This window comes from Asterias amurensis, chromosome 9, assembly GCF_032118995.1.
Source record: "Asterias amurensis chromosome 9, ASM3211899v1".
In the NCBI taxonomy this organism is placed as follows: Eukaryota; Metazoa; Echinodermata; class Asteroidea; order Forcipulatida; family Asteriidae; genus Asterias; species Asterias amurensis.
Genome location: NC_092656.1, coordinates 10,925,589 through 10,939,999, shown reverse-complemented (window position 1 = coordinate 10,939,999; position 14,411 = coordinate 10,925,589). Strand labels below are relative to the sequence as shown.

General features: G+C 39.7%; 2 protein-coding genes across 3 annotated transcripts in view; one reads left to right on the top strand and one right to left on the bottom strand.

Moving 5' to 3' along the window:
- Positions 1 to 4,740, top strand: part of LOC139941924 (tetratricopeptide repeat protein 37-like) — a 64,659-nt gene extending 59,919 nt beyond the window's left edge. For both annotated transcript variants that reach the window (XM_071938568.1, XM_071938569.1), the window contains exons 38-44: positions 618 to 749; positions 1,108 to 1,214; positions 1,479 to 1,634; positions 1,903 to 2,043; positions 2,261 to 2,388; positions 3,781 to 3,910; positions 4,239 to 4,740. In XM_071938568.1, the coding sequence (XP_071794669.1) occupies positions 618 to 749; positions 1,108 to 1,214; positions 1,479 to 1,634; positions 1,903 to 2,043; positions 2,261 to 2,388; positions 3,781 to 3,910; positions 4,239 to 4,316 (872 nt within the window). In that variant the 3' untranslated portion in view covers positions 4,317 to 4,740. The remainder of the gene's footprint in view (positions 1 to 617; positions 750 to 1,107; positions 1,215 to 1,478; positions 1,635 to 1,902; positions 2,044 to 2,260; positions 2,389 to 3,780; positions 3,911 to 4,238) is intronic.
- A 47-nt stretch (positions 4,741 to 4,787) lies between these two features.
- LOC139942157 (SURP and G-patch domain-containing protein 1-like) lies at positions 4,788 to 14,358 on the bottom strand. Its single transcript, XM_071938893.1, has 12 exons — positions 14,285 to 14,358; positions 13,125 to 13,375; positions 12,386 to 12,579; positions 12,005 to 12,250; positions 11,380 to 11,503; positions 10,753 to 10,859; positions 10,018 to 10,349; positions 9,312 to 9,495; positions 8,686 to 8,853; positions 8,218 to 8,302; positions 7,449 to 7,584; positions 4,788 to 6,365 (listed from the first exon to the last, which is right to left on the bottom strand). Exons 2-12 carry the CDS (start codon positions 13,352 to 13,354, stop codon positions 6,339 to 6,341), a joined length of 1,833 nt encoding a protein of 610 aa, XP_071794994.1. The 5' UTR covers positions 13,355 to 13,375; positions 14,285 to 14,358; the 3' UTR covers positions 4,788 to 6,338.
- Positions 14,359 to 14,411: the final 53 nt, after the last annotated feature.

Genomic DNA, 14,411 nt, shown 5'->3' with positions numbered 1-14,411 from the left:
TTGCGGGGGTTGGATAAAGATCTTAGAATGGTTTCTTATCTGACACCCCCAGAGCTGCCAACTCTCCCTGTTTACGCTTTGGTCATTTAAAGGCAGTGGACACTATTGGTAATTACTCAAAATAATTATTGGCATAAAACCTTTCTTGGTGACGAGTAGTGGGGAGAGGTTGATGGTATAACACGTTGTGAGAAACGGCTCCCTCTGAAGTGCCATAGTTATCGAGAAAGAAGTAATTTTCCACGAATTTGATTTCGGGACCTCGCATTTAGAACTTGAGGTCTCGAAATCAACCATCTAAACGCACACAACTTTGTGTGACAAGAGTTGTTTTTTCTTTCATTATTATCTCGCAACTTCGATGACCGATTGAGCTCAAATTTTCACAGGTTTGTTATTTTATGTATATGTTGAGATATACCAACTGTGAAGGCTAGTCTTTGACACTTACCAATAGTGTCCACTGCCTTTAAAAAAAAACCAATATAAATGTCTTTTCGTATTATTATTAATGTGCAAACACAGATATCTTTTTCTATGTCCATCAAATAAACTTATATAGTTCTCTGTACCATTGATATTTGTATGAGGAAACTTATTTTCTCTCTTTCGCACAGACTCGCTGGAGAACTGGGCTGCACTGAGTGCCAGCTATCTCTCACATGGAATATGGAACTCAGCGCAGACGCATTCTGAGCATGTGGAAAACAACATGGCGTCCAAGCTGGCTACATTTGTGCATTCTTGGGGTAAGAATGTCCAAACATCAAACACACTTTATCCATTTGGGGGAAATTCTTTGTGCAAGCAAAGTTTCCTCTTTTTACAGTTTCCTTCCTGCTTTACTTCAAGGGTTTGGGTACTTTTTGTACAACACAAAACACAAACATCCACCACAGATCTACATTAAACTTACACATTTTTAAGATAATGGTACTGTAGTAGAAAGCTTCCCTTAAAATATTACTTGCTTAGGTGCTGTAGTTTTTGAGAAATGAGTAAAACAATGTTTTAAAAACAATACTTGAAAATAGCCTTTTAATACACCAGTTGCAAATAGTTATCTATCTGGTATGATTGAGTTTTGCTTATTCCTTTTCTCCTCAGGTAAGGAAAGTGAAAATGCTGCAATTCAGAAATGGTCAGCGTTACAGATTGTTGTTAGTCTACTACATGAAGGCAAGATAGAGAGAGCTGATGCACTCACTAGAAAGGTAGTCACATTTGTGTCTTCATTTCATTCATTCATTCTGGTTGTGAAACCAAGGACTCTCGGAAAAGTGAACTTTATCAGAACTTCCTCCTTAGTTTTCACCTTATTTCTCTATTTAAAGATTTGGAAAATGCTTTTTGAAATGAAAATTTCACATGTTAGTTTAATTTTGTACTATATAGTATTAAAACAATCAAACTTCTCCAAAAACCGAAGGTATACTTTGCATTTAAGATAAAGACTTCCTTTCGATTTTGTCCTACAGTTAGAGGTTGTGTATCAGTCAGATGCCATCATGAAGTCAACGTTACAGCTCCTACAAGCAGAGGCAGTCTGCATGCAACATGTCTCACATCAAAGTATTGAGTTCCTGAGAAGAGTCATAACGATGACCTCTCATCAGTCATCCGCAGCGTGGCAGGTACAAACGAGAGAGTTCAGGGCTTGCATTTAACACTATCCCGTCGTACAATACTTATTTAAAAACTGCTATGGGCTACTAAACACCAACTTGCCCTGTTAGTTAACGGTATTTGTACATGTACAAACTGTTCTTAAATTAGAACTCTTTATTGTCAATAAAATGAGAAAGTAGTTTTAAACTATAAGCAAAAATGGAGGGTTGTATAAAACTTAACTTTTATAGAGAATATCTATGTTGAGTTGTTTTGGTTTTGGTTTGATTTCAGTTATTAGCCAAGCTGTATGAGAAAGAAGGCATGGTGGCTGCAGCAGAGTCAGCCTACAAACAAAGTGTAGTACACTCACAGCCTGGGCAGCAGGTTGTTCCGTTTCTTAGATTGGCTTATCTGGCTTTAAGAGCAACTAAGGTAAGGGTCCAGGCTACAGACAGTAGACAGAATATTTTACACTCACAGCCTGGGCAGCAGGTTGTTCCGTTTCTCATATTGGCTCATCTAGCATTAAGAGCAGCTAAGGTAAGGGTCCAGGCTACAGACAGTAGAAAGAATATTTTAAACTCACAGCCTGGGCAGCAGGTTGTTGCGTTTTTCAGACTGGCTCATCTAGCATTGTGTTTTATTCTAGGTGAGCAGTGATGAGCGATGGTTACTTCTTGGACTGGAAGCAACTACTGAAGTCTTGAAGATTCTACCACACTGTGCTGTAGCTCTGCTACTACAGGGACTTCTACAACATCATAAAGGCAATACGAGGTGAGGCCATACAGTTTGTAAGAACAAATAGTTTCATGTCATCTACATTTTTAAATGCTGTATGACTAAGGGTGCGTTCGATTAGCTTCCCTGGGTCGACCCCGACCTGCCCCCGGTACATTGGAACAGCTGTGACGTCATTCCAGGGGCTGAGCCCCAAGTGCCCTGCTTGTGGAATGGTTCACTTGGGGCTGGCACGAGGTGCATGACGCCACCACTAGAGGGTGTGATTGTTCGATTAGCTCTTGCCATGGGCTCACCGACACAGGGTAGCTAATTGAACGCACCCAATATTCGGTTGACTCATCTTTTTTTATCTTTAACTGACGATGAATTGAGTATTATTAGAGGTATCAAGTGCGTCCTCGGTGTTCATGATACTTTATTATTTACATATATTCTTAGAACACTTTGTGTGTGTGTGTGTTTGAATTTTCTCTTTTGCTAGAGCAAATATTTTGAATTGAATTTTGTATATATTTACAAATGTATTGTAGGAATACCAAGAATGCCCTTAGTGTTGATGTAACTTTTCATTTTGTTCTTTAAACACTTGCTGTGTGTGAACTTTTATTCTTTGCGAGAGCAAATATTTTGAACTGAATTTTGTAGATGTTGTTTGTTATTGTCGGGATACCAAGTGCGCTCCCATGTTGCTGTAACTAGTTGCATATTTTCTTTAATACTTCATGTTTGTGTGATTTTTCTCGTTGCGAGACATATATTTTGAATTGAACGTTATATATATTTCTTATTGTGTGCTCCCTCAATGTTGTTGTATCTTTCTAATTTGCATATTTTCTTTCTACACTTGATTTTTGTGTGAACTTTCTCTTTAGACTGTCTGTTTTGTTTTAAATTTTTGATTCTTACCTTCAATTGTATTTAGTAAGTAAGTCTGCGGTTGACACCATGTCGAATCTCTTGGTGAGTAATGGTCGCTCTGAGAAGAGCCCGGTTGTACTGCTCGACATTTTGGTCAGTGTGCTCTGACCAACTTCTGGAGAATGCAGTACAAACTGGCTATCCTCAGAGCCACCACTACTCACAAGGAGATTTTACATGGTGTCAACGCAAAACTTACGTAGTATGTTCCACCATGCATAGCCTTCAGTTTTGCCTTACTTCAGTTGTAATGTATTATATTTGATGCTCACTAAAAATATTTGGTTTAATATTGTATTGTGTATAGCGTTTTTAACATTTGTAGATTTAGTTTGTTTTGACCGATTGCCTGCTTGATTTGAAAAGTCTCTTCTTCTTTTTCTTTTTTTACAATAAACCAACCATAAATCTTGCGGCCTTTGCAGCCACTATGTGCATTTTAGGCACAAGGCACTTACTTGGTGTTTGAGGGGTTAAATTACCGTTTTTATATTTTGGTCTTACTAGGCCTTCCAAGAGATGTTTTCAGCAAGTTCTTGCGATCTCCTCGGATGATAAAATGAATCTCGCCAGATCTGTGGCCAGATTTCACATGATTCAGATCTTACTGGACAAGAAAGATCTCAGTTCAGCTCAGGTGAGATCAAATGTAGGCCTGGAATTGCACGGATGGCCAACATTGCCCTAGTCTTGGCCCTTGGTGCCCTTTAAAAAGGTTTTCCACCGACTTTAAAGGGGCATAGATTTCTGAGGGTTGGCGTCTGTTTATGAAGGTTGCAACTACAGATGCAGTTGGTAACGGCTGTCACCTCGCTAACTAGATGGATTTAGTATTTAGCCGACACTTTCACTATGTAACTGTATCTTTCTTGATAAATTGTCCTATAAATCAACATTACTCATTGAGAAAAACCAATCTACAACCCTGCCTTTAACAAGAGATATTCTTGTTTGTTTTTACGCAGGTTCTGGTGGACGAAGCTGCTCAAGAAAATGATCTCAACCTTCAACAGCTTCAAGATATCATGTCTACTGCTCAGTAAAAACAAATATATAATTCTTATATAGCTCTTTATCTGTGCCTGACAGGTATCTCAAAGAGCTTGTTGGGGTGGTTGGGTTGGCATAATGGATTTGTTTTAGTCAATACCCGATTGTTATGGTTTCCCTGAAACAATTCTCTGGGAGTTTCCTCCCATAAAATTTGGGTTCTTGGCTACACACACATGTAGGACATCTAGGTTGTGATTGAGTTTGTTTTACTGAGTGAGAATCCTTGGCTTCACAATGGAAATTAATAAATGAAAATAAATGAATGATATTTAAGCGCTCATTACAATTAAGCAGCACTAGCTTAAAGGAACACTCTGCCTTGGACCGGTTGAGTTGGTCTTTAAAAAGCGTTTGTAACCGTTTGTTATAAAACCATATGGGTAGAAAGATGTTGTAACAGTAGAATACAATGATCCACACAAATATGCCTCGAAATTGCACGATTTTCCTTTTACCTCGTCGACTAACACGTCGGCCATTTATGGGAGTCAAATTTTTGACTCCCATATGGCCAACCGTGTTAGTTCGCACAGTAAAAGGAAAACCATGCAATTTAGAGGCATGTTTGTGTGGATCATTGTATTTTACTTTTACAACATTTTTTCTCAAGCAATAATATCATGTGAGGGGGGGGGGGGGTTTAAAGCAAGAAAAGTTCAAAACTGGGTTGGTGTTTTCGGACATTCACTACCATTTTTATTTCCACAAAGTGATTATTTACAAAGTACAAAATAAGAAGCATACTATGAAGTTACTGAATGGTCAGTTGGTAATTGTTTATGGAAGAAAGAAAGAAATTCCCAACAAAAACTTTGCGGTTTTCCATGGGGGGGGGGGGAGACAGGATATTTCTCAACAATACTTTTGGAGTTAAGGTAGAGACAATGGCCACAACCTGTGCTCTGTTGGTCATTTTGAAAACGTACACTTTTGGCAAGTCTAAGTCGTGATTTCGCAACTTCCTGATGTAATTGTGAAAATGTGGTATTAAACTTCAACAATGACGGCTATTATGCATATAAATTTTACATAACTTGATATTATCATATTTTCATTTTGTGAAGTAAAGAACACAAAATCTGATTTAATTTTCCATTCCTATAAGTAAGCACTGTACATAGACAACTTTAGAACCCTAGACATGCTAGAGCCAGCATAGCTTCATGTTTACGTCAAACTAAATCTTCCTCCACAAGCCAACTTTCCTCTACATTTTTGAGATATTGCTGAAAATTGGGAGTGAATAATATCCATGCAGGAACAATAACGTCATTCCTGACGTGTTATACTGGAGACTGTCGTGCCCTAATAGAGGACCTCAACCACTCAACTACATCGCCGTGATCGGGAGAGATACGGAGGCTGAAATTGCGGACCTTCCAAACATGATGAGGGATAAACACCTCTGGCATGACGTTGTGCATGGAATCTCGGTTGGGACCGCTAAATGATAAATGATGGGGCATAAAACTGATTATCTTTTTACATAACCACATTACTTTCAAAGTGAAATGTTTCTCAAAATGCTTTATTCTGTTGAATACTGCTGTAGGCTTCTAACCAAACATTTTTTTTTTGCCATTAATTTTAAGAGTGATTACCAAAAGCATACCTTCCCTTCAAGAGACCACATGGCCGCAAGTGACTGTATCAAATACCCTTTGGGGCCACATCAACCCAGAATCCCAAAGCAAAGGTCATCAAAGCAAAGTTCGTGTATGGAGGTGACATTTTACAAGGTTTCCTATTTTAACATACATGTACCATCTACATTTAAATACAAATATTAAAAAAAATGATTTTCCAGAAAATTTTAGTGGATCACATTTTTTCAAAACTCAACAATATTACTAGCCATGCTTAACGTGATGATTTACACTTATAAATGAATTGTCTCAAAATAAAAAAGGTGTGATACACAATTCGAAGGAGTGATTTATCTTACATTAGTCTATTTGTACAACCTGTATGTTATTGACTGATATCCACTTGTCACTAATATTCCTTTTCCTTCAGTAGTACGGTCTTCTGGGGTTGTTCTGCAGAAAACAAACGAGCATTATGAATAATTTTTGGTTGAACAAAGAGTAGTTTGTTATCTAAAGTATAATGAGCTTGCTTGTCGTCGTGTACTGAACTTACCACTTTGATTTCAGTTCTAGTAGTATGTCACATTGTCATGAATGTCTACAGACCCGCATTGGTTCCGGTTCTATGATCTGATGATTGTGTCACATTGTCATAAATGTCTACAGTCCTACAGACTCGCTATGGTTCCAGTTCTTTGACTGAGGGTGACACATTGTCATAAATGTCTACAGTCCTACAGACTCGCTTTGGTTCCAGTTCTTTGACTGAGTGTGACACATTGTCATAAATATCTACAGTCCTACAGACTCGCTATGGTTCCAGTTCTATGATTGTGTCACATTGTCATAAATGTCTACAGTCCTACAGACTCGCTTTGGTTCCAGTTCTTTGACTGAGTGTGACACATTGTCATAAATAGCTACAGTCCTACAGACTCACTATGGTTCCAGTTCTATGATTGTGTCACATTGTCATAAATGTCTTCAGTCCTACAGACTCGCTTTGGTTCCGGTTCTATGATTGTGTCACATTGTCATAAATGTCTACAGTCCTACAGACTCGCTTTGGTTCCAGTTCTTTGACTGAGTGTGTCACATTGTCATAAAAGTCTCCAGTCCTGCAGACTCAATTGTCAAGAAAGTCTTCCGTCACATAAACTTGCTTTGGTTTTGGTTCTTTAACTGGGACACATTGTCAATTGTCATAAATGTCTTCAGTCCAACAGACCCAATTTGGTTCCAGGCTTACGATTGCGACACACCGTCATGAATGTCTACTGTCTACAGTCGACCAGACTAGCTTCGACTACAGTGCTTTGACTGTGACACATTGTCAATTGAGATGAAAGTTCATCATCACTTAAAACCCCATTGGTTCCAGTTCAAATTGTCCTGAAAGTGTACAGGAGCCAGACCCAATGAAGTTTAAATCTTTCACAGTTGGCCTTTTTTCCAGATGTGGAACAAATAACTCCTCGACAAAATAGTTTTGAACTCGATGTGGTCATGTTTTATAATGATATATAAACTCACCAGTGGGTTTGGTCTGAATCTATAAGCAAGCATCATCCTCTTGCGATATGCTGAGAACTCGTCCTCTGCATCTTCCTGTGTGAGATTGGAAGCTTTGTCGATGCCCAGGCCTGTCGTTGAAGTAGATGCACTGCCTCTATGAACATCAAAATGAAGGAATGGAGATAAGTGACGAATCAGGATTCAATGCGTACGCCTGCAATCCAACTACCACAGGGGGCAATTTACCAAGGAAAAATTGGTGTCGACTGAACAGATTGTTAACTGGACATTATACACAACAGAAATAATGTTTTGTCAGGGACTGAAAGGGTCTCCAAAATGTGACTGCAGTTCTGACTAACAACGTCCGAATACTTCATCACTGATAGTGCAGTGGCTGGAGTCACTTGACTTGGACATTCATCTCTAGAAATGTATCTTGCTGATTTGTGTTGCCTTGGTGCCTCCTAAAGCCAAAAGTAGTTCCCGAGTGATAATGCCCTCTCACGATAACATGTATATTATGTGTAACGTACATTTACAGATTGAGTACATGAGACAGATTGTACATGTGCGTTAATGGTGCTTTCAGAATACATCAAGCAGATCGTACATGTCTAAACTTTGCACTGAAGGGACCCTATACATGTATGTACCAAAACTGAGTGACTCCAAAACTAGATGGCTGAGGTCAAAGAAGGCGGTGTAGTTCCTTCTCAATATCTAGATAATCTATTCAAAACCACTTTGTACAGGTAGATTATGGCCCGGTTGTTAGATGACTTACTTATTGACAGGTGTTGTGATACCTTGTCCCTCGGTACCAAGTCCCTGGCCTTCCTCCCATCCAAGCTTCTTCAACATCTGATAACCTGTATAGGATCAAGACCATATTTATTTTATTTTTTATTTATTTATTTCCAGGCAAACAGTACATACAGAGAAATAACACTAAAAATATGACTACAGAGAACAAGCCTGCGGATAACCAAAAAGCAAAAGAAATCACTATCTAAAGGTGATCCAGACTTGACATAGACATTTCTATTTCAGGTCACAGCTCAAGCTTTTCTCCTGAAGACGATCAGAGTATACTGATCAAAATGTTGAGTCGTTTTAACCACGTTTTTTTTTTCTTCAGAACCAACACTACTGAAAAAGAGATATCCACATGGTGTTACTGCAAACCTCTCTTAGTTAAGCAAGTTTTTCTCAACATTTGTAAATAAAAGTAAGGTGGGCCTTTGATACGTACCAATGTTATCAGCTTGAATCTTGAACTTCTGGTAGTCAGAGAAGTCTGGTGTCCTGCCTTCTTTCAATGCTTCAAGCGTCTCAAGGAACTTCTCCAGTTCATCTGGAGGGAGGAAGTCACCAAGATGGTGCTTGCCACGTCCCATCTGAGTCAAAATCTCTGCCCGCTCTGTAGGTTTAAAAAAAGAATAAAAGCCAATGAGAAATGATAACGAAATTGATACAATGAAGTTGGGATGACTCACTCCTTGCCAACCACATACTGTTTGAAACGTGGAAGGAAAGGCTGTGATATTCAGTCCTTTTAAGATTCTGTGGCAAGTCGTGGTCTAGCAGTGAAGAGCACTGGACTCGAGCTCTGATTTTCTGGTCAGCAGAGTGTGGATTTGAGTCCCAGTTGAGACTATTGTGTCTTTGCACTTAACCTTTAGGGCTTTCCTTTAGCATCTTTAACTGATATTTCTTCATCATCTTCTCTACATGGGTATCTTCAGGTCTAAGGGTCACACTGCTCACTGCTTTTAATGACCTTTTTGTGTCATTAACAGAAAGAAATTGTTGAACTCTCATCTAAAAACTATTTCAAACGAGCTGCTACAACAAATGGTATCATGGAGAAATGCGTACCTCTGGTTTCCGTCATTTCTTGTGTACGCTGTTTATGCTCCCACGTTCCGCCATGTGTGTCTTCATCACTGTCATACGCATACTTATTCTTCTTCTTCGTGCTGCCCTCTGTGGTTTCCTGTCTCGGCGCGGTTGACGCAATCTTGTTGTGGTATTTTACCATGGAGTCTACCATCCGTTGCATCTTGTGTGTTTAGTGAAGATAGAAATATTGAAAAGTCTGTTTATTATACTTCAATGTTTTCTTCAATATCTAATCTGACGATATTATCATGATATTGCCAGGCTGTTAAATCAGTATGAAATAACACTGCATACATGTATATTGCATGGGTTTTTCCTGGAGTAATTCTCTAGCTGGTTTTTCCTGCCTTCGGGCATAGTCGTGGTTTTGGCATCACCTTGGGCCTACACATCTAAAACTGACACTTCCTTCTTTATCTTTCTCCCCACAGGGTTTTTGTCTAGTATAGTGATTAAGTTCACCTTTCTGAGAGACCTTGGCTTCACAACCAGAACTAATAAAGAGCTTAATACACATCCGTTTAAGGGAAAAACCAAATCGTATGCTTTATCCCCTGATGCAAAATCTATGAAATGCTAAGGATTCGTACAAAGGTCTATGCAAAGGTCTTGGGTTTGAATCCCACCCGATTGATTTGCCTAAAAAATAAAATGCAATGAGAGAAACAGAATGATATCAAACCTCTTGTTGTTCCTTCAGTTGCTTCAGCTGTGCCGCACTCAGCTCAGTTGTTCCGATCATCCCAAAGGAATTAACTCCACTCCCAAGGCTCGATGTCGACGTCCCTCCACTTGCCCCAAACCCCCAATCATTATCCTCGACCCCCTCTAGTCCGGTCCCTGTACCCCCTACCCCAGCTACCCCAGGGAGCTTGGATGGTGTTGCCCCTCCACCGACGGAGCTTGGAGCGATGATGGTGATCTTCGGAGGAGGGATTGCTGGACTCTCTCCGGGTCCGCTGTCTATCCAACGACTTTTACGTTTTCGCCCCTGCGACTGGCTCGTGGCTCCGGCTGAAACATCAAACACGCACAAAAAGTGGGGTTATCACAGTGGGCCCAATTTCATCACATGAATTCTGCGCTTGCGATCAACATTCTGCGCTTACTCGGCAATTGACAAATTTCTGTGCTAGCTGTACATGCAAAGAACGCAACATGGCCTCCATATGCGCACAAGCAGCAATTCCGTGCAAACCTGTGAAACACTATGTTGGTTGATGTGGCTGGCTGCTAAAAGTGCCTTTTAATTTCTGCAGCTTTACCACTTTGTGGCTGCATACTTGTATGTAATTCAGCTTCTCAGAGTAGGGCTGAATTATTGTTTTAACCAAATTTTGGTTCAAATATTTTTATTATCAGGCTTGACTGGAGACTATCTCTTGATTTTGACCACTCTCTTGTTCAAAGTATTTACCTGATTTTCTCATTTCCTGAACAAAGCGTATCTTCTTAGCTAGTCTCAGCTCAACAAGTCTCTTCTGGTAGTACTTATGGTCAAGACTGTCACTGTCAAACAGGAACCTAGAAAATAACAAAATTCATACAAAGACTCTTCTGTTACAATGAAGTATGTCTTACCTCATCTTATCAGCCCTGGAATTTTATTTTTGAGGGGGCAAGGCTATTTTTATTAAAGGAACATACAGAACTGGTAAGAAAAAGTATCGTCTAAGATCACAGATTTACATAAAACTTACACGGTCTAATGATGATGATAGTAGAAAAATCCCTTGAAATATTTCCGTCCTAATTGTCATATAATTTGATGAGAAATAAATTGAACTAATTTCCTGTTTACAAGGAAGAGCTTATCAGTTGTATGCAGGATAGAGTTGTGTGGCGCGTCAGACATCGAGCCAGACTCAAACATGCGACAACTGAGTGAGTGAGTGATTTTCCTGTTTGAAGGGGCACCAATGGATGACCTTGGAAATTGGAGATCCATAATTCGGAAAAAGTAGGAGCCACATTGACAATTGAAATGATTGAAGGTAAAAAAAAAAAACTGACGAAGCTGCCGATTGCTTCGATATGAACTTACTCATACATAGGATCACGTTTGTGCTTCTTCTTGGCCGTCTCTTCAACTGTCAGTCCTCCCTCTGCAACCTCTTCAGCCAGTATGTTGATTGCTTGCAATAGTTCAGGATCTTCTGGCGGTAAGACTAAAGGCTCCTATAAGTATCGGCATTGGAGGTGGGAGGGAAAACGCCCGCAGGAAGAGCCGTACGTAAAGTCTTGCAATTTGAACACATTACCCTTGATGTCTATGATTGTAACTTTTAGGTTAAATCAAAGAACCCAAAACAAAATAACTTTGGTCTCAAGACGTAAGTGCCAAGTGGTAAAATAAGGAGAGATCTTTTGACTTGATAGAATTTGGCATTAACCAACATTAAAGGAAAAGTTTACCTTTGGTTTTTGGAGCTGGTTGGTTGTTTTAATCATATCGAACTGCAGATGTTTACAATAAAACTAACAATCTGGAGTGGTTGTGTCCACGCAGGAAGAATAATCCATAATTGGAATACACAATCTAAGACGGTAATGCTCCTCAGTTTTAAAATTTACAGCACATTTTGACACCCTTTTTACTAAATCCTGACTAAAACTTTGGTTAACAGGGTAGTCTTCATTCAAGGCACAGCAGTGGACAATCAACTTACTTGCATTAAGCCCTTCTTCCTCTTCCTCATCGGAGTCTCTGAAGGCACTTGGTTTGGGCACCGGTAACGGCGTCTTGCGAGCTTGAGTAGGTGCTGCGCTGAAGGCTATCGGCTGGGCTGAGGTTGGGGCATACAATGTGGAAGGGGGCGGAGAAGTATCCGGTGCTGGATGCGGGGAATCTGGCAGTGGGATATCCTTTAGATCTAGAGTTTGGTTTAGCATTGGTGCACTTGAAACACCAGATCCTTAAATAAAGAAAAAGAAAAATTTGCAGTATTTTATACAGAAATTTTTAGACACTCTGTTTTTGAAACCAAACAAAAAAGTAAGCATTCGGATAACATTTCCTCAAACTTTCAAATCATTCCACACCAACCAACCTCTAGTTTGTCCTGCATTCTGCTCTTGCATCTTGCGGAACTGCTCCAAGAAACTGCCATCATTGGAGAAAATATTGCGTACAGGCGCGGGGGCGCTGGGCGGTGCTGCCGGTCGTGGCGGAGCTGCTGGTGATTGAACAGCTGGTGCTGGGGGACGTTGTGCAGCAGCCGGAGGTTTAGGTTGCCCAATGTTGCTGGAAAAACAAGTTATATTTTTTACGTTATTTGCCATTATCAGAAGTCATTCTTGAGAAAAAAAGATAATTGCTTTGAGCTAACCTGCAAACCTAAAACTTATCAAGCATCAGTCAGTTTGGATATTAAACCAAACATGCAGCGTGCCATAAATTGAGGAAAAGACCAACTATTCTGCAGCGTGCCGTGGCTGAGCGGTTAAGAGCTCAGGACTGAAGCTCTAACATTTCTGGTCACCAGAGTGTTGATTTAACTCCTCGTCATTGAATTTGTATCCTTGATCAAGATAAACTGGTTGGTCCTTTCGGACTTGAAATTAAGCAATAGGTCCTGTGTAATAGGATTGGCAGTGCTCATATGAAAGTGGCCGGAGCACGTATCATCGAAGAGTAGGGATTAACCCTGGTGTTTCTGGTTCACAAAGCAAGTACCCTTGTTTACAGGTTTCCTCAGGCTTGCAAGCTACTACTGTGATTAAGTTCACTTATGAGGCATCCTTGGTTTCATTACCAAAAATTTATAAATGAAAGTACAAGAGACTTACAATTTAATGCTTCCTGTTGAAGTTTTCTTGGCAGTGCCAGCCTTGGCCGCCTCTTCAGCCTTCTGTTTCTTCTTTTCTGCCATTTTTCGTTGAATCTCTTGTTTCTTTTGCTCAATAAGACGCTCTTGTTCGCTGATCGACACCGCCTTGGACTGGCTCAGATCTGGCTGCTGGTTACCCTGGGCCTGGTAACCATGCCAACGAGCTCCTCCAGTGTTACGGAATGACATCCTGAAACAATCTGGTCACAGCTAAAGGACATGTAAGGGGAAAAAAACATAAATTTTTTAGGCAATTTATTTTATTGTAAGACAAAGATAATACCACTCTCTTACGAGTGGTAGAAATATTCTTCTTGCGAAAGGATAGGGGTGTGTGTCAATTTAGCCAGAGGTTTTTTTTGTATTATTTCCATTCAAAGCAAAATATTATTTCCTAGATACATGCACGTGCTTATTACGCAAGCAAAAACTTGGGAAGCAGAATAATTGATTCTGCTGAGCTGAAAGACTGAACACACACATGTCAAAAACTGGAATTTAGATAAATAAAAAATAAAAAATGTGAAGTTGGGTTGGGGTTTCCTGCTGAAAAGAAAATGAGTTAACTTATTAATAGTGATAATAGTTACTAGTAAGTATATATCTTAGTTTAGTTTATATCTAGCCATAGCATAGGCCTACTTTAAAACAAAGCAAACTTCATTATTAATTTTTTTTGTTTTAATAATCAATAATTGAATAGATTAACATCCATGCATCAACTTCTTTCTTATTTCAATCCATTATTTCACTTTCTCACATGGACATTGCAATGTTTACATACACCACCAACATTGGCGGACATAATGCCATTGGCATGGCGGACACAATGCTACAACAAAAAGGTTTGGGTAAATTGTCTGTATGCACCGGCCGGGCCCACCACACACAGTACACTCCTACCACGTCCGCCACCTGCATGCAGTCAATGTCCCCCATCCTAGCTGTGCATATTGCATTGATTGTATTTGTGAGGTGAAAAGGGTTGACATTTGCAATTTTGATCTTCGCCTGCTATAAAGTTTGAGGTTTGATTTGCACATATCACTGATATTATCAGGCATTTCTTATATTGATAATGAAAGTCTACTTTTTGATGAAAATGGCCGTTTTACTTACTTTGGAAGAACTTTTTAGTTACTCAAATCCGAGAGCCTTCGTTGTTTACTCGATTTGCGTGCCTCATATGTCGCTCCCGTATCCGAAGAAATTACTGTTTCAACCTACTGCCGCTAGAGGGCGTTTG